Source organism: Pteropus alecto, unplaced genomic scaffold, assembly GCF_000325575.1.
Source record: "Pteropus alecto unplaced genomic scaffold, ASM32557v1 scaffold224, whole genome shotgun sequence".
NCBI classification, from domain to species: Eukaryota; Metazoa; Chordata; class Mammalia; order Chiroptera; family Pteropodidae; genus Pteropus; species Pteropus alecto.
Genome location: NW_006436289.1, coordinates 856,773 through 881,574, shown reverse-complemented (window position 1 = coordinate 881,574; position 24,802 = coordinate 856,773). Strand labels below are relative to the sequence as shown.

Genomic DNA, 24,802 nt, shown 5'->3' with positions numbered 1-24,802 from the left:
GAGAGACTCCCAAACATCCCCAAAGCAGAGATCCTTTTGTTTCATAAGTGAACACTCCTTGGGTGGCAGGAAAGAGCAGAGAGGGTGCCCTGTCATCTGCAAGACAACCAGCTGGTTAGACTCATTTGGCTAAACATCCACACAGCCTCCTTCTCCACAGAGATCCAGCTTACTCTCCCCTTCCCCCTCTGCCCACATCTCAGCCCCTGCGGGGAGGGAGGGGCTATCTGAAGACTGAGCTGCTGTGGGAGGGATCCTCCTTTTTCAGCTGCTGGATAGAGCGTCAGCCATTATCTTTATGATGACTCAATTAGGCCACAGTGACTTCCCCAGCAAGTGGGGGGAAAAGAGAGAGAAGGAGACAGACAATTAGCTTAACAAGGATGAGCACCCAATAGATGAGATCTCCTTTCTGGAGTCAAATAATTAAATTACAAGGCTGTCCAAAGTCCTCTGGCCTTCTCCCAGGCACTAGCCCCAACCCTCCTGGGAAGCCTGTTACTCTCTATGCTAGGCTCACCTAGAGTGGCCACAGTGGTGGACAAGCCCTGAGGAGAAAAGGATGGGTGGCTTCTTATGTATGTCCAAGGTTCTCCCTGCAACCCATGGATTTTCAGGGCTCAGTAGGGAGCTGCCCATGAAGAATGGCCAGGTGTGGACATGGAAAAACGCTTAGAAGCCCTTTGGGTGCCTGGGAAAAGTCTTGATCAAGAGCTCTGGGTACAGAGGAAGTGACATTTAGGGGGGATGTTGCCTCCATGACCTATGGGATGAGAGCCATACCCCTTAGCAGGGCCCTTAACTGACCTTCTCAATGTTGTCCCCCACGTTACCCTTCACTCCAGCCACAAGGGCTCCATCAGTGCCCATGGCTCCAAGCCTCAGACTGTGCCTGGGTGAACATAGCTGGGCATTTGTCCTCCTTATCTCCTCCCACATGTGCTCCTGGCCCAGTGGCTGGCTTTTGACCTATCTCATGCCAGATCCACCTGCGCCCAAATCCAGGTCCTAAGTCCAGTCAAGTTTCTTGGGGCTCTGTTCATTGTCTGGATCCCTCCATCCCAATCTCCGGCTGCCTCTGCCTCCCGGGTTGGGGCCTCCCCAGTATTCTGAGTGGTTTGCTGGGTCTTGGATATCCAGACAGAATTTTCTGGAACCTTGACTCTAGTAATGGCTAAATGCCCATTGTTGATTCCTCTGTTGGGCTCTAATGAACCAACCCCACCCCAACTTGTTTTGGTGCCTAGATCATATCTAGGCCTCTGGCCTCCTTGGACTTTTTGGTGGAATTGTTGCAGAGACCCAGATCTACCTCCCAGTTTGTTTCCTGAGGCTAAGCAGAGCCAACTCTGGTCTAAGCCTCTCCCACAAAAGTCTAAAGCTAGAGCCCACAGGCTTCTGGGAAGCCCTCTCAGACCATGGTCTGAAAGCTACCTCTCTTGTGAAGCCTCCCCCTGGCCTTGCACAGTCCTGCAGCACCTGGTCTATGCCTTGGGGGTGCTGATCATGTGGCAGTGGGGTAGCTTTTGCATTACCACCTTCCCTGGGAGTCTGGGTGCAACTTTAGGGCAGTAACTAGGACATATTGACCTGGCAAACTGGAGGAGCCCAATAAATGTTTGTCAGGTAAACATAGTAAATGAAAATAACATATATCTGGATATAACTTCCTGGATTGATCTTAGAGGTCTACCTGTGAGGTGGGCAAGGATTGAGGAGAGCACAGGATGTGGGTTTATCCAGAAAAAAAGGGCGGGGGGTGGGGGGGCTCTATGCTGTTCCTCAATATGCTGTATTTATGCTAAAATTTTAGAGCTGAGAGCTTCTCCCTTGGTCCTTCCTTGGGGTTAGGCCCTTGCTGTCCTAGCAGTAGAGTCAGCTCTTTTGATTTAAGAGCTCTATGGACAAGGGGAGAGTCACAGTAGTGATGAGGGGCTGCAGATGGGGGACGTGTGGGCAAAGCAAGGAGCTGAGAGGTTCTGCCTAGGGAGTGGGGCCTGAGGGGCTGCCAAGTCTGCAGGGCTATGCCCCAGGGATGGATGGTCACAAGGATGTTTCCAGTGAGGGACGAGTAAGTGGAGAGCAATACATTGAAATTAGGCAGGAAGATTTAGCTCAAGCAAGGGGAAGACTCTTGCGGTAAGAAGAGATTTAAGTAATGGAACAAGTTACTAAGGCAGGTTAATTCATTAATTAACTAATTCATCTAATATTTATGAAATGCCTGCTCTGTGAAGGCATTATGCTCTGTGTGGGCTCGAGAAAGTGGGAACATGCTTAAAATACAGATAGAACCTCAAGGAGCTTATCATTTGCTAGGGAAGGGAAGGTATTAACCTCAGTGATTATGGGACAATTACCACCTGAATATATAGACGCTGAACTCTGAGCAGAGAGAGGTGTTGCCTGAAGGAGCTGGCATTTGGATTGAGAGTTAAAACATACACACATGATATATATATATCATATATATATCTTACATATATATATATATATCTTAATATATATATATATATGTAAGAGAGAGGGAAAAATTTGAGTCAAAAGGCAGAGGCCAACTAGGGGCTGTCATTCTCTCTGGTTTTCAAATATAACATTGATGGCCGTTTGAGAAACTACTGAAGAAGAGAGTTGTCAACATCTATCCTGGGGAATTAGACATTCACCTGGCCTGGCCAGAGCCCTCTAGAGCATTACCTACCTGTGTGGGGCAGATGACCAGATGACTTCCCTGAGATCCAAGGCAGGCTCCTGGCTCCCCTCCATCCTCCACCCTCTGTCCCTGCTGTGGGTTGACGGGCAGGTATGATCAGTATCCCTTTAGGAACTCTCTGGTGGGAATCCTAGGGGCCAGAGCTGCTCACAGAATTCCTCGGCTCTGGAATAGCATTCTGACAACCCTATAACTATGGGCACCCGAGGACAGCCTGCGGGGAGAGGAAAGCATAGGGATCCTGGCTCCTTCGCTGGCTTGCTGAACACTAGGAGGAGTGCTGTGAGTGAAAGGACCGAGAAGCATGCTGTGAGTCTCTGAAATGTGTCTGTGGGCAGCCGCCTGGATGTGGGGCCACTTTCTGACCTGTGAGTCCACAGCACCTTTCCCAGTAAGGTGGACATGGGCTAGTTGAATGTGTGTGACTATTTCCACCCCTGGGGAACAAAAGCATTGTCAGCAGCTGGGGGATCTGACCACCTTTGTCTTAATGTTGATGCTTTAGTGCTGACTGCAGCCACAATTGCACCCCCCTCCTACCCCTTGAGTCCCAGCATTTCCCTAGCACGCAGCCTGAATGTAGGGGGCACGAATGCCGTGTCACCTCAGGGACTTCTTTTCCAAAGCCCTGCTCAGGCTGCAATCATCTTGGCAAGAGGCCAATTCCATCAGCTTTGAGAAACGCAGGGCTGGAGCAAGGTGATGGAATGGTGAAGAGGCTGAGAAGTGGCTGAGGCAGTGGCTGAGGCAGTCCACAAGGTGTATGGCCACCATAAAACCTTTATGGCCACTTGTTTTGGAGTGCTGTGCAGAGGAGGATGTGCTGACCACCAGCCCAGCCCATAAACACTCTATAGTGTCTGTCATTATCTCTTTGAGACTGAGCCTTTGTATTCACTGCGCGTGTTTGGCAGTAGTGAGCACTGTAAGAAGCTGGAGCTTCTCTGCCTATGCAGCATGGAGCCAGGGAAAGAACTATGCCTGGGAACCAAGACACCTGGGTTCCAGACCCTGCTATCCATGCAAGAGACCGAGAGCAACTCATCTCCTTACCACCACCCTGCCTCCACCCCTGAGCCTCAGCTTCCTCATCTGCCAAATGAAGGAGTTGGACCAAGGAACCTCTAAAGCGCTGACGCCGATTTTCCACTTGTAACAAGTCTAGTAGTTTAGGAATAATAACAATTTACTTCATTTTTTTTATATAACCCTCTCCGTAGAAGGGCCTTCCCTGACCACCTTATTTAAAGGTGCAAACTACTCTCCCCTCGCTTTGGCACTCACATCTCTACTTCCTACTTGACGTGAGACACCTTTTTGGCATTTTATGTACTATCCATTTCCCTGGCAGAATGGGAGCTCCCTGAAAGCAGGGATTTTTGTTTGTCTTGAGTACAGCTGTGTTCACAGCATAGGGCCTGGAAGTGCCTGGAATATAGTGGGTGCACAGTAATTGTCACCGAATGAATAAATGGATGCTGCTCCTTTATCATCATCATGACCACCATCATCATCTTGAGCCCTGCCTGTCCGATAAGGAGGATGCTTGCTCCTACATTCCTGGCTCTCTCTGCTGAGGAGTAGTGCTGTTGGCAGCAGCCTCTTTGGTGCCATCTCCTCCGAGTACAATTGGGCAATCTGCCCCTGTGGAACCTGTTGTGCCCCCTTCCTGTGGATTCTGGTGGATTCCTTCCAAACCTCTATCTCTGCCAATAGCAAACATTTGGCCAGGTGGCCGAATCTCTCTTAAGCGCTATGATCACAGAAACCCATTCACCAGGGTGGAAGGAGACCTCCTCCAAAGGTTCCAGGACTGAGTAGTGAGGGAAGAATGGGTGTGGCTGGGGAGTATGAGCATTGGCAGTGAGGATGTGTGACTGAGTGTGTGTGAGGGTGTGTGCGAATGTGAGTATGTGTGTGTGTGTGTGCCCTCTTCCGTTTGTTTTCCACAGGGACCTAGCACTCTCTCCTGGTCCTAGCCTTGCTGGACATAAACAGAAAGTACCTCATGCCCTTGTTTTGGTTTTAGAGGCCTCAAGAGGCTCGGATGTGGCAATGGAGATGTTCCCTCACTGAGCCAAAGCCAAGGAACCCTACTTGCTGCCCTGCCTCCTTAGTTAATTAAATATTCGGCCTGTGTGCCCAGAGATACTTTTATGCTACATTGTTTTTCAGCTACAGGGGGCCCTAAAGACACCAAATCTAGGTTGAATCCAAGTGCCCTCCTCTTAGCATCCTGCCAAAGATCTCTGAGGGTGCCCAGAGACAAGCACTCGCCTTCCCTCAGCCTGGTTCTCCCCTGCCGGTAAGTGTCACATGCACCAAACCCCAGGCAGCCCTCAAATCATCCTTGCCCTCCCTCCCCTCAACCCTTTCCATCTTGCTGGACCACAGCTGGCTGACCTGGGCGATATTTCATATGACATCACCTACAGTCACTTTTCGTGGCCCAGGAATGTTGCCTTATAAGAGGATATGGACAAAAGAAACATTTGTGCATATGTAACTGCTAGCATGTGTGTGTGTGCAAGTATGGATAGGTTAATGTGTATTTGTTGCATGTACATGTATATGGTGTGTACCAAAGTGTACATGCATGGGTACTCATGCACACCAGTCTCTGCACATGTGTGCGCATGCATGTACATGCATATCTGTTGTGTTCTGCTCTTAGCTCAGTGAAAAATTCATCAGAAGACAGGCAATCCCAGAAGGAATAGAGTCAGCAGTTGTTTTTCCAGTCCATGGAGCAGAATGGGTTTTTGCCCCACCCTGCCCACAGCCCTTGGCTCCACAGAGAGATGGTGGGGCGGGGAGGGCTTCCAATTGGTCTCAAGCTTCTAGTGCCCCGCCTGGACCCCACCTCACCCTTTCTACACTCCAGATCTCTGCTCTGATCCTTTGGGTGGGGGGCATGTCCAGGCCCGGCAGTAGAGTGGGGTCTAGAGTGCTGTCCTGGGGCCCATTCCTTCCTACCCCAGAGTCAGGGCCCCTTTCCACACCCAGGGCCACCTCCTTTACCCTCCTCCTTGAGTAGCTCTTGGAACAGCACATCAGCTAATCAGGCAGCATGCTCATAATCAGCTCTGATGCGTTCTCCGTAAAAGTGCATTCTAATGAGGTGGGGGAGGGAGTAGGTGAAAGAGGGGAGAATGAGAGACTTGAGCTTTTGGAGTGGCAGGGTCACAGGGTCTCAGAGCCACTCATACAAATGCTGCTTCTTGGTCTGGAGAGGAAACAGTGACCACAGCCCTGCTAGGGCTAGATTTTCAGACACTGAGGTGGGAAAGAGGGAATGTGTGTACACACACCCGTACACTATACACACACTCCCCCCTGCTTTATGAATGCCAAGCTCGTGCTAGGTGCTGGTGCATGGGTTTTGCCCTGTGGGATCACACACACACACACAACCACAGATGTACGTGCATACACGCGCGCACACACACACACACACACACACACACACACACTCCCCCTTCTCGGGGTTGGAGAGACATTGTCGCTCAGCACAGCACAATCACAACAGGCCCAGCAAGTCGCTGAGACGGAATGCATCAGATTCAATTCATTAGGACTGATCGCTCCCTGAATAGGGTTGAATAATTGATGAGCCGAAGCAGCTTTCAGGATGTTCTGCGTACTCTGAGGCTCGCTGGAGCCCTGTTATTTATTTATTTATTTTTAGCCAACAAACCCAGCCAAATGCTCGCTGGTGCGGGTGGTCTAAGGGAATAGAGCAAAGGTTAGATGTTTTAATATGTGATGTTTACACGTAAACTCTTGGTCCACTGCTTGTAACGGAAATGGATACAGGCCTGTGATGCCTGGAGTGGGGATGCAGGCTGCACTGTGTTCCAGGACTACCAAAATGAGGATATGGCCTGGGAGTTGGAGGTTCTTGCTAGGACAAGGCCCCTGGGCTGGGAAGAGGCAGTAGGCTGTGAAGGTGCCCAGGATGGCCTTCGGCCTGCCTAGGAAGCAGGGAAGCAGATGCTGTATGGGACTCCTCTTTCTTCCCCAGGCCTGAGATGGCCACAGAGCTGCCTCCCAGTTTCCAGGGCTCAAGTAGAGGCTTCTCAGTAAGTCACTTCAATCCAGACTACTGTCTCAGTTTTAGTTCAAGAACACTCACTGTCTAGCACTGTGACAGGTGGTGGGTGCACAAGGATGCATGTGACAAGGCTCCTGTGTGCCAGTGAGGGTGAGCTGGGTGACAAGGAGCACAAGAGAGAAGTACCGATCCTGCCTTTCACTGCTACTGTTCAGTTTTGCCTGCTGTCCTGACGTTTCTACCTGGAGGTACTATCATCACCACATGCTCGAAGGGGTCAAAACCAAATGCAGCACGTGTCTTCCCACTCATCCTTCTCTCAGACTTCTTTCTTTCAGTCCACAAGGGCTCTATTCAATCTTACTTCACGAGTTTGGGACCTACTGGGGCCTGCCCCCTGGGGCCAGGGCCTTCACAGGCCCAGACACCTCTGCTTTTTCTTCCTTCCCATGGGCCCCAGGGCCCAGGCTCACTTTTTTCTCCTGGTTTATGTTGTCCCTTGGGGACATGGAGGGAGCCTCTCCAGCCTCCCCTCCTCATCTCCCTCGGGGGACACAGACGTCCAGGTAACAAAGGCTCACACAGTTCCCATGGATCCTGTCTCTCTTTCTGACTCCCTCTCAGGTGGCCCCGAAAGCTCTTTCTTCACTCCTGAGGTGGAGCGTCCCTTCCTCGCTCTGTGTGCTTCTGAGTTAGACAGAGGCTGCCTGGCTTTCACTTACCTCTCCTCAGCCTGGTCTGGTGAGTCATCCCCTCAGAGCAACCAGGCCACCCTTCTCTCACTCACTGCCCAGACAGTCTCCATGCCTGCCAGTTCTAAAGAGTGTATTTGGGAGGGAGCATCACGCATCTGCAAAGCCCCCGAACCAAGGGGACATCCATCATTTACTCATTCATTTATTTACTCATTTATATTCATTCATTCATTTAATCCACGGACATTTACTGAATGGCTCCCTTGTACTAGGCAAGGTGCTCAGTGCCCAGGCACAAAACACAGACCTCATCCAGGTAAGCATGAAGGGTCTGGGAGGAAGGAGGTTTTTAAGCACCAGGAGGTGCTTTCCAGGCCTCAAGCAGCATCAGCAGTTGGAAGGTCCTTACCAGTCCTGTAAAAGCAGCCTGAGCCAGCCAACCTGTACCCTAGAAGTGAGCCAGGGTGCCCAGCATATGCTCCCTCCACTCAGCCTCCTGCTGCTGCTGCTCTCCCAGCTCCTGCCCCTTACCTCTTTTTGTTTGTCTCTGGTGGGCCCCTGCTGAGTTCTCGGTGGCTCCATGCTGACATCAGGGGACCTACATGGCCTGCCATCTCTATCCTAGGCCTCTTGCCCAGAAGGTGACCTGGCTCTTCCTTGCGTGTGACTGGCCCCTCATGCCCCTGGGGTCAGTGCAGCTCATGGAGTGAACCTGGATGTAGAGGCACTTGTGGCCTCCTTATGCCCGCCCCAGTCTCCCACCCTGCCTCCTTTCTCTCAAACACCACACCGAGGCTCTCTCTTCCTTGGCCTCCCTCTCGCTCAGGATGGCCTGCTGCCGCCTGAGCAGCTGGCTGGAGGAAGACCCACAATCCCGGGTGACCAGGCAGGCACTGTTCCGGGGGAGGCCTACCTTTGACGGCCACGTGGACACTCTGGCTGATGGACAGCTGGGGCTGGATGAGGACACTGCACAAGTACTCCCCCTCATCCATGCCCTTCTGCACGTCAGTCAGCTTGAGCGTTCCGTTCTCAAATACCACCTGGCGGTGGTTGTCGGGCAGCAGCAGAGCATCCTTGTACCACTTGATGGAGTAGTAGGGGTAGCCGATGACCCTGCAGTTAATAAGGGTGTCCCGCCCGGCGACAGCCGTGATGTTCCTCATTGCGCGGATGCTGGGGGGGCCTGGGCAGGAGTCAGGAGGGAGGAGGAGGAAAGGAGGGGCAAGCGGTGTGGTTAGCCAGGGACAGCCAGGCCCTGCCCTGTGTTGCTCTTAGTTGCTTGGCCCTCTGAAACTGTCAGGGGATTGAAATTCGGTGGTGGTGGTGGTGGTGGTGGGAAAAAAGCAGACGGTTGTTACAAGGCTAAAGGCAGAGGCTGGAACTGGGGGCAACTGTGGTCTCTCCAGGACTCTCTGTATTAGCTTCAAACAGTTGCAAACAGACATGTTCCATTCATGCCTGGGGCAAGAATTCATTCCCCTAACACGAAGGGGGTATGTGACCAAACTGAAGCCTCACCAAAAAGTGACTGGAATTTGGGAGAATGAGTCCTCATTTATGAGGAGATTAAGAAATGTAAAGATTTTGCTATTTTCATTCAACTTGCTAATAATGGTCTTGTACCAAAAAGGATCTTATATACATTAAATATTTAAAGGACAATAAGAAGGTCTTCATTGGACTAATTAATGATTTTAACAGGTAAATGTGTTTTGTGGGCTCCTGAGAAGAGGCTATAAAAGGGGGCTCTGATCACACTGACTGGGAAGGGGAGTGTCCTCAGCTGGGTCAGCTAGACAGATTGTTGTAAAGGGGCTCACAGGCCGCAGTGCAGGGCAGTGTTGGAGGGGGTGCAAGAAACTCCAGGCTTCAGGTTCCCTACCTAGTAGATGAGGGGCTGGGCCAGGGATTCTTCGGGGACCCTGTAACTCTATCCCCTTCCAATTTCAGAGGAGAGGGCCTAAGGGAGGGCAGATTTCTCCTATAGAGTTGGAGACCTGGCACAGGTGAATTTAGCATGAACCCTCTGCTCCCCTTCCTTGCTCCATGGCAACCACCAGACACCCCTGGACCAGTGCCCCTCCTCTCTTTCCTTGCCTAAGGGGTCACTGGTAGGGACTAATCTGACCCCACAGGGCTGCAAAGAGCTTCAGAGGAGACTCTATTTTCACCACAGTAACTTAGAGAACTGGGGATGATCACTTTGTGGGCTCCTTCCCGTGTAGCTGTCTGCCTTGGGGCACTCCCACTCAGCCTGAGCCTCCTAGTCCTGATAGCTTGAGCCTTGGGGTGGGGAGAAGAGGAGGATGGAGGATTAGGAGAAGATGATGCTCTGGCTCCTGCTGCTTACACCTCTTGGAACATCCCGGGGATGCTCAGTGGGAGGGCACTGGGAGCACAGCTTGGTGGACATCCTTATCAGAGGTCAAGCCTGACCCCATTGCCCCTTCCCTGTCCTTGTCCTTGAAAGGCCCTGGTCAAGATGGTAGGTGCTAGCAGGGTACTTAGTGTACCTGGGCCCAGAGAGATTTGATGGGAGGAATGGGGAGGCGGGCAAGCTAGACTGCAGAGGAGGAGAAGGGGGAGGAGGATAAGGTGGGAATGCCAAGGCAGTGAGCTGTACCAGACAGACAGATGGATAGACAGCCACACAGAGACACACACACTGACACATACACACATGCACTCACACACACACACACACACACACACACACACACACATCAGTGGAGGATGGGACTGTGGAGGGTGGGGGGAAAGGGGGAGAAAGAGGAGAGAGACCTCTACTAAAATCAAAATGACAATAATAATTACTAATCACCACAAGAATAATGGTAACCACAGAGATGGCAAAGGAACTCAAAAGCCTATTCTGATATTTAAATGTAGACAGGCACCTCTTACGTTTATTCGCGCCTGATATTCAGCACTGCCCACCGAGTTCCGCGCCGTGCACCGGTACACGCCCCCGTCGCGGATCTGGGGGCCCGTGACGTTCATGTGGCTGATGGTGGTGCCGTCGGACATGGTGTACTGGTTGGTGCGGTGACTTCCATCCCGCACGATGGGTTCATCGTCCAGAGCCCAGGTGACAGTGGGGGGTGGGGCACCCTTGGCGGCACACATCAGTGAGAACTGCTCCCCGGGGTTGACCACCTTCTCGCTGAAGGAGGAGACGATGCGGGGCGTGCCGTCTGCAGGGAGTGAAGAGCCCCCTTCAGAGTCACTGAGCCACTGAGTGACCATCCCAAAAGGCCACCCCACCCCGCAGAGAGAGGAGGGAAAGCAGTGGGCATAATGATATGAAGAACTTTCATGTACAGCAATTCATGCGCTATCTGCAAAACCTTGTGAGGGGCCAATTACTATTGCATATAAATTGAGACTCCTGGGTTTGAATCCACCCTCAACCACTTTAGCTCTGTGTGTTTGGGCAAGTTACTTGATCTCTCTGAGTCCTTGCATCTCTTAGCCATGGAGGATGGTGATAATGGGGATAATGAGTATAAATTCCTCATACTGATGCTGTGAGGATTAAATGAATTAAATGCATTCAAGATGCTTAGCACAGCACTTTGTAAGTGCTTAATAAATATTACTCCTCTCAACTTTTCCTCTTCCACATCTTTCTCCTCCCTTTATTCATAAAGATAGAGAGGCTCAGAGGTTAACTGTGTGGGACTGGGAACTGACCACGCGGGACCTATGGAGTCTGATTCTAATTCTCATTCCAGCAGGAGGCGGTGGTGGTAGTGATGCTATAGCAACAAGCCTAAAGCACAAAACCTGAAGTTTGAGGCTTAAAATGCAAGCTGCTTAGAGGTGAATGGTGGTGAGGATCTGTGGCTGGGTCTTAGTCTTGGCTATCAAGCAACCTTGGACAGAATGATCAGCCCTGGTGCCCCAGCTTCCTCCATGGAACATGAGGGATGTAATTGTTGACTTTGGCCATCCTTCTACACAAGATTGTTATAACAGATTAAAATAGGTGTTAAGTACTTAAAAAAAAAAACAAAACAAACATAAAAAAAGAAAGCAAGGCAAATATAATAGAGGCCCTCTACATCCTTCCTACATTTCACGGCAAAATGCTGATGTTAATCCAACACTCAGCCAGTCTCCAGCCCCTGTGCATTTCTGGGGAGACCCTTAACTAAAACCCAGGGAGAGCCTGGTGCCTGGCAGGGCCTGGGACTGCCCACCTTGTCACTGCCTTGGCACCTCCTTGGCCTCTTACCCTGTGCTCCTCCATATCTGGCTGTCCCTACTGCTCTACTCTCTGCCCCTTCCACCAGCCTCATTTTGCACATCCCTGCTCCGAACTGGCCATCACTTGACCTTGGACAAGTGACGGAAGCCTCAATTTCCTCAATTGCAAAAAAGGTAACATTTAAAAAATCGGTCTTCACCTAGGGCCCTTGGGAAGATTGAATAAGACAGAAATCTGCCTAGTGTGTAGGAAGTGCTGGATAAATGCCTCCTATCGGGAGGGAAGGGAGGGTTCCTGGGGTAGAGCACTTCTTGGGCAGGCTTTGGGAGTCCTGAACCCACCCCCGTCCTGGCTGCTCCAGCTCACCCTCAAGCACAATGATGGCAAAGTCCTGGGCGGTCTGGGCCTTGCGGGTGGCGAAGCACTGGTAGGCCCCAGAATGGCTCTTCTGGGCTGAGGTGATGAGCAGGGTCTCGTTGCTGAGCCCGCGGATGGAGATGGCCTCATCGGGCAGCACCAGCTCGGTGTTGCGGTACCAGCGGATGGTGAACTCAGGGGAGCCCATCAGGGCACAGGAGAGGATGACCGTGCTGCCAATGCCGGTCTTCAGCTTCTTTGGTGTTAGGGTCACATGAAGGGGGTCTAGGCCGGGCCAGGGAGATGTAAGGGAAAACAGGGGAGAAAAAGAAGAGAAAAAGGGCTTAGTGTGGGGAGAGCATGGCTGGAGGTAGGCTGTGGGCACAAAAGGCCCTGGGAATCAGGAGGCCCTACTTCTGTCTCCAGAATCCTGGGGTGGGGACAGGGACAAGTGAATTCCCCTCTCTAGGCCTCAGTTTACTCATGTGTTAAATGCCAGGGTCGGGTTAGAAGACCTCTCAGTACCTCTCGTTCTGATGGTCTGAACTTTCTTGTTGCGTGCCCCTGTGTTCGGGTGGGGCTGTGGCACTCCCTTCAGCCAGCTCCGAAGTTGGACGGGAGCTTGCCTGGCTTATCGTTCTTCTGTCATCCACCCCAGACACCAGGGAAGTTCCTTTGGCCCAGCCACTTGTCTCCCATACCCATACAGATAACCAACTGCTGCCTCTGCTGGTCTGATTTTCTTTATATGCATCAGTCAATCTCCATGTTTTTTTTTTTTTAATTGGTGCTTTTTAAAATATATATATATATATTTATTTAAATTAGTTTCAAGTATATAGGACATTGGTTAGACATCTATATTGTTCATAAAATGATCCCCCCAATTGCTCCCTCCCTCCCCTGGCCCTCCACTTAGCCAACATATCAATGCTAACTGCATTCCCTGTGCCATGTTCCCCATCCTTGTGCCTAACTATCAACTACTAATTTGTACTTTTTTAATCCTTCACCCTATTCTCCCAGACCCCCAACCCCTCTCCCCTCTGTCTGTCACCAAATTGTCCACTATATTTGTGAGTCTGTTCAATCTCTGCTCTTCACCCCTACTGCCACTGCCCTGCTGCAGGCTCATAGCTCTAGCCTAGACCCGGACAGTGCCCTCCTCCCTACCACCCTTTTCCCTGCGTCCTTCCATCTGTTCTCCATACTACAACTGGCCACTGTCCTGCTCAGAACTTCCATGGCCCCCAAAACTCAGGGTGACATTAAAGGTCATAAAGGCCATGGGGACCTAGCCCCTCCTCTCAGGTACACAGTCTGTAGAGTAGCAGCCTGCTCATAGTTCCTACACACCCTGGGCTACTTCTTACCCCAAGGTCTCAGCCTAGAGCGCTCTTTGCTCCCTTGATCTAATCCCTACTCATCCTCCACACTGAGCTCAGGTGTCATCTCTTCAAGGAAGCCTTCCTGGACACCACTCCTCTCCCAGGCTGGGTTAAGGATCCCTCTTCTGGGATCCTTGTGTGTAACTAACACCATGCTAAGCACACATCTTTAATAACCTCTTTGTGCCTGTCTATTTATTTATTTATTTATAATTTTTTAGGCGAGGCAACCCTTGGTTGACCTCACAGATTGCAAGGACCTTGTTAGCTTACGATTCCTTATTTTTTTATGCCTACAGCATCTAGTCTTCCTAGGTGGTCTCCTATCCAAGTACTAACCAAGCCCGAGCCTGCCTAGCTTCCGAGATCAGACGGAATCGGGCTTGTTCTAGGTGGTATGGCCGTAAACCTGTCTCTCCCTTTAGACTGTGAGCTACTTGAGAACAGAGTGCTATCTTTATTTTTATATCCCTACCACTGCCTAAGTCATGTTTATTGATTGTTTCACCAGCTTCCTTGTTACCAGCCCCAAGTCAGCCTCTCTCCCCTGATCTCCATGGACTTGGGGTTCTAGAAAGGAGGCTGAGGAATGAAGGAGTCTGGGACCTCCAATGAAGCAGCCTGCAGGAGATGGGGGACTGAAGGCCTGTTTGGGTGGGTGCAGTCAAAGCATACATGAGTCTGCTCATGCTCAGCTCTCCCTACTCACTCCCAGAGCCTCTGTCTGCTGGCCAGGAAGTGTCGGTGCACAATGAGGCAGGCGGCATCCTGCTTGTCCCAGTCATTAGCCAGGGCTCCCAGGGCTCTACCAGCCAGTTGCTCTATCCTCAGTGCTCCTGCTCAGACTTGGTGGCATGATGGGTGGGAGGCGAGGTTGCAGAATTAGGAAGTGGGGTATGAAAAACATTGCTTTCCTCTCCATGAACTTGGCAGAGAGGGGCTTTCAGAGAGGACAGAAGACAGAAAAAAGCCATGTCACTTCCCTTTGAGTCTGGTTGTATAGCCATGCCCACTGTGGGGGAGGGTAGGAGCTGAGGGTCAGAGGAGAATCAGATGTACCTAGATGTTCAGGGGCAGTGGAGTTTGTACATTGCCGTAGGCAATTACTTATTGTGTATCTGTGTGTGTGTGCTAGGATGTGAGCATGTTCAATGGAAAAATGTGTGTGTCTGCATATGGGCACCATATACATCTGCATGTGTGTATAGGGACATGTATATGTGAACTTTCAACATATCCGTGTGTGTGTGTGTGTGTGTGTGTGTGTAAGTACCAGCTTGCCTGTATGTACTATGAACATCAAATTACTCAGAGTCAGGTTTGCTAATTTTCCAAGGATTTTGGGGTATGTTCCTGAGCTGTTCCCTGAGACAGTGTAAGCGAGTGTGAGTGTAAATGCAAGAGTATGTGTGTGTTTGTGTGTATGTGTGTGTGTGTGTAGCAGAAGGGTGGGGAAGTGGGTGAAAGTAATATCAGACCAAAATTTTGGACAGTGATTAGTGCAAGAAGTGGGATCCCAACCTTGGTCCTTCTATCTGCCTGCCCTGCTGTCTAGGGCTTGTTTGTATGAGAGGAAACCCCCAGCCACCTAAAGCTTTCATCATTTTAACCTAATCATCTGTATCATGCACTGTCACTCCCAGTGCATTACTTGAGGCTCTTTCTGCTTTTCCAGCTTCACAGTGAATTTGCACTGGGGGGTGGGGGCTCTTCCTGGCACTGCAGATAAACTCACTCCAACTATCAGGACCTCTCGACTGTGGGGAGGAGACTGGGTCCACATCTGGGCTGAGGACAACAGGGTACCATGCCCAAAGGTCATCCCAGGACAGGTTGGGCTTTGCTACGGTTCTCTGGTCCACCTGAGGGTCTACAGACCTGTAGCTCTTTGCCCATGAGATGGGTGGTGAGGTGGCAGAGGGAACCCTTCTGCAGGGTGGTGGTGAGATCACCTTTGGATGGCCTCTTTCCACTGCCCAGGTTGAATGACCCTCATGATGCCATCAGGTACAATGTTCAGGGAATCAGGCTATTGCTGCCTCTTGGGAGTGAGATCCCCCAAAGGTCTCCAAACCCCAGACCCACTACTGCTAACACCTTTCCTGCAGCCCAGAGAGTAGGGAACTCAGACTCAGATTCTGGACGCCAGAGCTAGAAGAGCCTCTTCATTTTACAGACAGGGAACCTGAGACCTGGTCAACTGAGGGAGGAGTAGGAGTGGGGTGGGGGAAAAGGTGCCCTTGGATTTCGTGAATCCTCCTCCAGTATTCTTCCCCCTCTGTCTTTGCTTCCCTCCTTACCCGGGGCTCAGCAGCAGCAGGGGCTTGCTGCTAAGGCCTCCTGCTCTCTACATGGCCTCCCTGGACCCCTGGGGCTCTGAGATGGGGAGGAACAGGAACAACCAGCATTAATACCTGCTGGCACATCCTGGAAAGGCTGAGTTGGTTGTTTATACCCAGTGTCTGATCTGATTGATAAGGGCCCTTATCAATTATTACAAAATATTCTGAACATTGCCTCTGAAGAGATACATATGTCTTCTCTAATGGATTAACATCAGCATTGTTTCCTTCAGTATAGATACTGCCTCTTCCCAACAAACCAAGGAGCCCCATGAGTGTGTCACTCTCACCCCCATGGTCTCGTCTGACCCTGTGATCTGTGGGAAGTAGGAAGGCTGGGATCATTATCTCATTTTACAGAAAAGGGCACGGAGGTGATGACCACGGTTATGTGATTTGCCCAAAGTCAGTTACTATCTGATGCTGCCAGAACCAAAGGCAGGTTTGATTTCAAACCCAGGACTTTTCCCAGGACACAAAACTGCCTTCCCCAACCAGGGGATGATCCCCCGGGGCTGGCCAGAGGGAGGGGAGGGAAGCTGTTCCCAAACCCCTTTCTATCATACAGCAGTGCTTTCAGAGGTTACTCTAAAGGATGGGGCTGGAAGAGGGGCTTTTCCTGCTCACCAATAACCGTGAGGGTGCCTGTGGCCTCTGCTGAGCCGAAGGTGTTGGTGACCTCGCAGATGTAGGTGCCGCTGTCCTCAGTCCGCAGATCACTGATGGTCAGCCCTGTGATGCGTTTGGTCCAGCGGCTGTCAGCTGGGAGGGGCCGGCCATCCTTGAGCCAGCGTATGGCAGGAATAGGGTAGCCAGAGGCGGCGCAGGGCAGTTCCACGGTGTGGCCGGCCCATAGTTCCTGGGAGTGGAAGCCGTCAAGGATGGTGGGGATTGACTCAGCAGGGTCTGGAAGGCAGAGAGTGTCAGCAGTCCTGGGAAGCCCTGGGTGAGGTGAATTGGGGGTTGGGAAGGAAAGACCATCACCCAGAGCAGGAGCCTGGTGCCCGGAGTGAGGAACACCCAGTGTGGGAGGGCTCATGGTGCTGAGCCCAGGCTCTGGCCCAAAGTCTCCTACTTGGGCCAGACAGAGGCCCTGAGAATCATGATGGGGAGCAGGGGCTGATGGAGTAGAAGGTATGCAGGCCGTCTGGGCTAGAATGACAAACAGATGGAAAAAGAGAAAGAGAGCACGAGGCACAGAGGGTGAGAGTATGTGTGATTGCCGTCACGCAAACAGTCCCTGTAGTCTGGCCCAGACCGAGGAACAGTGAGTCCCTGTGACATGAGAATCATGACATCTTGGGTTTGTAATTCTTGGTAAGTCTTGGTCTGGGCCTCAACTTGGCTCATGGGTGCCCCTCAAAGATGGAGGAACGATCTGCCTGCCCTGTCCTGTCTCTTCCCACCTGCGATCTGGGAAGACTGGGAGAAGGCCAGTGCATTTCTGTCAGAGCCCAGAGGATTTGGAAGTTAAGTCTTCTGCAACAACCTCCCCCGCCCCCCAACATTTCTCCTCTATTTTGCATTCCTAGACCAAGAGAAACCAGTGACTGCAGAAATCTGTGGCCCTAAACTTCAGAAGACCAAGGCCCTGCGTATGTAGGATTCTGTGTGCGATGGCCGTGCTGCCAAGCCTGAGTGGTACTCGGGCTGTTATCTCAGGCTGGTTCTTGCCCTAAAGGGCTTCCCTGAGCTTCCTGACCACTGGGGACCCCCTGCTGTAAAACCTCCATAGGCCCCCTTACCTACATGACACAATCCACACTTATTTTGAATTCCAAGGCCTTCTCTGATTAGCCCCAACCAGGCCCTTGGCCTAGCCTGTGCTCACTGCCGCTCTATACCACTCATCTCAGCAGTTTCCACTTGTGGCATGTGTGTCATCGTACTGTCCTCCCGCTGGATGCCCAGCCAGCCCACTCGGCTTGGTCGACTCCTATTCATCTTTCACAAACCAGCTTAAACGTCACCCCTCTGGATGTCTCCCCCTAGTCCACTCTCACCGGACTCCCATAGTTTTCTTTTTCTTTAATTTTATTTTCAAAAAACCTTTTCTTTTTAAATAAGAAATTAAAAAGTATAATATATACACATGCCAAAACTTCAGAAAGTATAGAAGAGTATACAGCGGAAAGGGAGGCTCCAGCCACCACCTTTCCCTCGCCAGGAGCAATCACTGTCACCACCTGCCCCCATGGCCATCGCCAACAGCAGTTAGCACCAGGCCCTGTATCTGCTTCTCTGGAAGACTGTGAGCATCTTGGGGCAGTGTTCCTCCATGGCCGTATCTCTCGTGGTGCCTGGCACGGAGCAGGGTCCTCAGCTGTGGAACCATTAATGTCTGAGGGAGGATGAACGGGGGCACTCAGGTGTGGGGTGGGCCAGTGGTCTGCTTTTCCCACACTGCAGAATGTTATAGGCTCATAGAATATAGAACTGGCGTAGGGACCTTGGAGGGTACACGCAGATGACCCTGAGACTAGAAAGGTGCAGCAACCTGCCTAGGATCACACTGCTAAGCCAAGATCAAAAACCAGGTCTCTCTCCACTCTTGTTCAGTGAATAGAATATGAGATGGAATCACCTTGAGTTTCAACCAAGATCGGCGGAGCCCCCTGGATCCTCTTTGTCTGATGGGAAATTCCCTCTGTCCTCGGCTCATCTCTCTTGGATTCTCCTCCCTGGGAGAAAGACTTTCCAGGAGACTCGGTTCCCTTCCCACATCCCACTGCTCTTCAGAATGAGCCCCGGCTGGACTCAGAAGACCTAGGTGCAAGTCTGTCTGGGTCTCAGTTCACTGTGTGACCTTGAGTGAGTCTTATGATCTCTCAGAGCCTGCGTTTCCTCATCTGCACATGAGGTGGAGGTGATAAGGTTGCCTCCAGATCTCACAAGGTTGTTGTAGGTAGCAATGGCAAAATGTATGTCAGAGTTTGACAGACATTAAATCACTATGCAGATGTACTGAGAAATTACTATTCGGGCCCTCCCTCTTCCCTGCCAGCTTCTTTGGCCTCTTCCCACCGCAACCCTGTGGGAATGGTTAGGATAAACAAACCCGGTGCAAGGGAAAAATTACTCAATGTGACATTTAATTGATGCAAAACACACAAATTCCGTGGCACATCGCAGAATTTACAAGGAGAGGGGCTGACAGGGTGGTGGGGGAAGGGGCGGTGGGGTGGGGGAGGGAATTAATCACCGAGTCTCAGGCGTGAAATTAAATTCTGAGGGGAAAAAAACCTCTTTCATTACTCCGGAGCAGAAGTAAAATGCTGCGGCGTGTACCGCGACAGCCCGGGGGAGATTGGGCACTGCCAGGGCCAGTGCAGGGCTGGGGAGACAGATGGCCAGCCTTGAGAAATCTCTAGGGGCTCTGGGACTTGGCTGGGGGGATCGGGGTGCCCCTGGGCAGCTGCTGGGACCTCCCTCAGTCGGCTGAACAGTGCTGCCTGGAAAGGGCACCCCTGGACACAGCTTCTGCACCTGGCTCTGGACTCCGTGAGTGCAGGAACCCTGGTCTGGTCTCAGGCTCTCTGGTCACTGATTCCCTCCTTTATACATGTGGATGATAACGCCTATTCTACAGAGTTAATGCACCTGAAAGCACTTGGTATACTCAAAAAAGTACCTAGATGCACGAATGCGTGTTATTAGGTTGTATTTTAGGGGACTCAGACTATTCTTGAAACTGCCTCCTCCACCTTGGAAAATATAGGAAAATGAAAGTTGCCTCACCCCCAACACTTTGCAAACGTAGTTGAAATAATAATGCAGAAACAACAGAACAACAATAGCAACTACAACAACAAAAGCAGCAGCTATTCTCTATTGAGTGTTCCCTGTGTCAGGCACTCCCATAAGCTGTTTGCATCCAGTACCCTATTTAATTCTCAAAACAACCCCATGAGGTGCACTTTTTGTCACTCCCATTTTATGGAGAAGGAAGCCGAGGTCTGGAGACATCGTTTAGTTTATGCCAGGTTGCTCAGCTTGCGAGTGGTGCGGCTAAGACGGAAAGTATGGCCTGATTCATTTTCTCCCTCCTCCTTCCCTCCCTCTTACTTTATGGAACACATCCTGAGGACTGAAGAAACTTCAGATATGACTGCGGCCTTCATCCAATGACCACCCACAGCCCACTGCCACGTATATTCTCACCCATTCCTCTTGCCTTTGGGCCTGGGGAGAGGAAGGGGGAGAGGAAGGGGCAGTCATCATTCTTTGGAGGTGTGCCTGGCTCAGACTCCCTCAGCCACTAGGTACCTCTGCCAGGACACCCCAGCTACCTCTCCCCATCCCTGGGTTCCAGCTGCTTGCCCAGAGCTTTTGGCCAGGGAGGAACCACACCTTTTGGCCACCAGCCCCAGGAGCTCATTGGCCTCTGGTCACTAAAGAGTGAAACATCTCAGCTGAATCCCACGCTCCCTGGGACCGACCCCCACCCTCGACTCTGAGAGTGGAGGGGCCTGTGGGGCTGGAGGCTGAGTTCAGGCCTCAACTCCCCTGACATGCATTCTCCACCCTGCCAACTCCCCTCTGCACTGCCTTGCTCCAGTATCAGTTGCATTTTTGCCGAGACAAGCAGCTTGCAGATGGCCTTGTCACATCACATCACATCACGTCACATCAGGGCCTATGTCACTCAACAGGCCCTTCTCCTTGGCTCCCCTCTGTCCCCTTCCTTCAGCTTTCTTCTTTTTCTTTTAGACCCCTTTCGCTCTGTCATCTCCTCTGTCTTTCTCTCCTTATGCCTGTGCCTCTCCCTTTTTATCAGTCTGAGTACCTTCCTATCCTTCTATGTTTCTCTATTTGGGCTTTATATCCATCCGAGGCTCCTGGTGCCACCTCTTATTCTCTGCTCACCCACCTCTTCGTCTCACAGTTAGTAGGCATTAAAGAGCAGAAGGAGAAGGGGTGGCATATCCTCCAGTTTAAAGAGTGTCTTTTTTGAGGGACACTAGCCTAGTCCTCACTAAAGTGGAGGTGAGATTAATAGAATGACGGGGCTAAATATTTGTACAGGAAAAAGGAGCAGGGCCGCAGGAGTGGGCTTTCTGTGCCTTTCCCACATTGTACGAGCAGCAGGCAAATGAGATGCAAAGCACCATATAAATAAGTCCCTATAATTTGGAATGGGACCACTCTGACACATTTGAGAATTGGGTGCCAGATTCCAAAGTCTAGCCACGAAGTTGGGACCGAATAGTGCAGCCTCATCTCCTCCCCAATGACAACACAGTTTCCTTTGGCACTGGTTAATTCCACAAATATTTACTTAGCACCTACTATGTGCCAGGCATGGAGCCAGGCACTGAGACACAAGGAAGAATCAGAGACCCTGATCCTTGCCCTCCTGGTTCCTGCTCTCCTGGTTTTGCTCACAAATGAATTAGGCAAATGAGAGGGGATACTGGGAAGCGTCATCTGCTGGTCAGGGTAGTCCTCACCATACCATACGATGTCAGAGGCATGCAGAATCAGAATAGTCACCTACTAGGGCTTCTTTTCCAGAGGCCCAGAGAGGTTGCATGATTTGATGGGTCTAGTCTCCAAACCCAGGACTTCTATCAGTTCATCCTCCTTCCAAAAGCCACTCTAATCCCAACTCTTCAAGAGCAGAGATTTTCAAATTGTAGGTCACAAACTGTTAGGAAGTTGTAAAATCCATTTGGTGAAGTTGCAACCAGCATTTAGATAAATTCAAATGGGATAGAGTAGAGTAGAATATATTAGAGCGCATTGCAATGCATATCGGTAGGAAATGCCAGTGTGCATTGCAGAGATTATGACAAAACGTCTGTCTGTGGATTCCTGTTGAAAGAATTTGAAAAGCACTTTTTCAGCAAGCATTCTTTGAGGAGGACCATGTGCTCTTCTTTATGACTGGGACATGTGTGTGGTGTTCACTTGGCCCCTTCCATGGGGGGTCAGCAGCTGGTTGGAAGCTGGGGTGAGAGCCTGAATTCTGGCTATGCCTCCCACTGATTAAACAGTTGGGGCAAGTTGCTTGGTTTCCCTAAGATCTGGTTTTTCTCACCTGTAGAAATAGAAAGAGCAGCACACTTTCTATTAAGGTATTTAACCGAAAACACATGAATTAAATTTCTGGCGCACAGTGGGATTCAATAAATGTTAGCTTCCAACCCTCCTTAAGAAGCTATGATCAATCACTCCAGAATAAGAATTCTTTATTTAATTTAAAAATATTTTTGTTTACAAATTATATTCTGCCTATTTTCAAATGTTGTGAGGTGGACTATAACAAAAGATGTAAATGTACACATAAATAGATAAAATAGAATCTTCAAAAATACTTAGAGACATAAGGAAATTAAAAAAACCTCCCTAATCCAATCTAATCTAATCCAATCTAATCTAATCATTATTAAGTTTGAGCATCAGATTTTATTGATGAACTTCCTGGCAGCAAAGGCAAAAAAAAAGAAAGAGAAGATGGGTTCCTTAACTCCCATTATTCGATAAATAACATGTTAATTTTTCAGGAGAATTAGGGTTCCTTAACTCTCATGGTTTGATAAATGGTGATATGTTAGTTCTTCAGGAGAGTTAAGCTTTTTCATATGAAGGGCACCGCCAAGCCAAATAGACAAGGTTTACCCCGGTAGTTCCTGTACCTGTGTCCTTTAATCGACTTCTCTGAGTGCCCCGAGTACACAGCAGACTCCTTAGCCCATGGCGTGGACAAGCCCCATCCCAAGGAGGGGTTGGTGCCCTCCCCACCAAGCCCTCTCGCCTACCTGTCACAGAGAGGCGGGCCCCATTGCTCTGCCGGGTCTCCCCGCTATACTTGTGCTTGGTGATGCAGCGGTAGGTGGAGAGGGCGTCCTCTTTCTGCACGTCAGAGATGTACAGCCCGCCGTGGTAAGTAATAAAAAACCTGTTTTCTGGAGACACAATCAGGACATAGTCTATTACTTCCCTGGCTGGGCATACCACCAGAAGCAACTTGGGCTGGCAGCTGGCCTGCTCCCAGGGTAGGACTTTTGCTCAGGGAGAGAAGGCTATTGGGAAAATAAGGAATGAAATTGGTGCAGCCTCGAAGGCAGGGTAGATGTGGACTTTCTACATGCAAACAAATGGAAATTACAGTCATTGTTCCTTTAAGTGTAAATGCTACAGAGTTTTACAGAGAGACATTGGGCTTTTTACGTTCAGACCTTGATTTGAGTTCCAATCTGATTCTTTCTCTTATTAGCTGTGTGACCATGGGAAAGTTACTTAACCTCTCTGAGCCTCATCTGTACAATGAGGTAGAAATAATACTTCATAGAATGGATATAAGGGTTAAAAAATAATAATGTTTGGCACACAGTAAGTGCTCACTTAGTGTTATAGTCCACCTCACATCTGCCATACCTCTTTATAAGAGTTTGCAAAGATCTTTCATATTTATTGCTTATTTGTTCTTACAACTGTGTGAGGTGTCATCTCCATTTTCAGGTCACACAGCCAGTAAGTGGACTGGAACTCAGGCCTTCTGGCTCCCAGCTCTCCCTCTGCACTGAGTCAAACATAAATCTCAATCCTTTCCTCTCAATTTTAATAATTTATTCACTCAACAAACAATTATTCAGTCTAAACTGCACTCAGAACGGGGACATGGAGATGCAGAACCATGATAAACATTCAACAGTTTTTAAACACCCATTCTGTGCCAGACAAAGGCGCGAGCACGATACTTGACTTTTCCCACCCCTTCACAGTCTTTTACTGTCAGGACTCGGCAGGGAGGTAGGAAGGAAAGGCAGTAGTACACCCATTTTGCTGATTTTCACATGAGACTCCACTCAGAAATGGAGTGGATTCTCTTGTCCAAGATCCTAAGGCAAAGCTTGAACTCCAGCTAGTCAGTGTAATTTTAAAAGGAGAGACTGTGAAAATGAGAGTTGGGGAGGGGCTTGTATTTGCCTTCCGGACTCCCTAAGCTCCTGGCAGTGTCCCCCTACCCAAGACCCAGGCTGAGACTGAGAACCTAACTTTGGGTCTTTGCACCTGCTCTGCACCTGCTTAGCCTCTTCCCCAGGCAGGCATGGGAGACCCCAGGATGCCACTGCCACCAGGAGGGGGCACTGGAATCAGGTCAGTAATAATGACTTAAAAGAAAGCTGGGAGGAAGAAGGTAATGCTGGTCCCACAGGAAGGACCTGCTGACATAGGAATGTCAGGCTTTCATAGGGAAACATTTTGGGTGGCTCCACGCCTTTCTGATCCTATTATTTAGTGATCAGCTTCCTCCCACTTGGGGGCTGAGTGACCTCCTCAACCAATGACAAGTGCTCTGACACTGGCTCGCCCTCCTATTAGTAATATTCTGTGGAGTCTCACTCTCTAAGCACAAGTTCAAGATCTCAGCATCTGGAGAAGGAAACATCACCAAAGGACTCTTTCCAACAGAGGAGGCTGTAGATTCAAGGTTAAAAAGCTGAAAGTGTTTAATTACATCTTTGACAAAGGTTCTCCAGCCATTATTTGAATATCTCCTTGGCTGGGGAACTCACTACCTCACTCAGTTGCCCATTCCAAAGCCGACAGCTCTGACTTTTAGAAAGATCTTTCTTGGTCATAATTGGTCTCCTGGTAGTTGCCTCCATGTGTCCTGGTTCCACTCACTGAAGCCCTACAGAACCAGCCTAAACCTGTGTTACTGACATACTCTCTCAACACATTGGAAGGCAGCTATCGTGCCCTTTGATTTTTCTTCAAGCTAAGCAGTCTTAACATTTTATTTTTTAATAGTTATTCATTTAATATGGTTTCGAATAACTTCATCACTCTGGCTGGTCTCTTGTTTCTTAATAAACTTTGGTATTGACACATCTTCTAATTTTCCCTTCCTCCCACATTCCTTCCCATTCTTCCTGTCTTCTTCCTTCCTACTCATCTTTGTATAAGACTAGACCTATTATGCCCAGCACTTTGCCAAGTGGTGGGGATTTGACAATCAGCCTTATCCAACCAGTGCAAAATAGAGTAGGGCTACCAACCCCCAACCTAAGACTGTATCCACTGCTGGTGG

At 50.1% G+C, this 24,802-nt stretch overlaps 1 protein-coding gene and 1 pseudogene across 1 annotated transcript in view; both read right to left on the bottom strand.

Moving 5' to 3' along the window:
- The window catches only part of DSCAML1 (DS cell adhesion molecule like 1), a 327,482-nt gene that overhangs the window by 69,675 nt on the left and 233,005 nt on the right, over window positions 1-24,802 (bottom strand). Inside the window, 5 exon segments of the mRNA XM_006912769.1 lie at window positions 8,376-8,648; window positions 10,363-10,659; window positions 12,042-12,317; window positions 16,390-16,668; window positions 22,524-22,670. Coding sequence (XP_006912831.1) covers window positions 8,376-8,648; window positions 10,363-10,659; window positions 12,042-12,317; window positions 16,390-16,668; window positions 22,524-22,670 — 1,272 coding nt within the window.
- On the bottom strand, window positions 13,711-13,829 carry LOC112480475 (annotated as a pseudogene).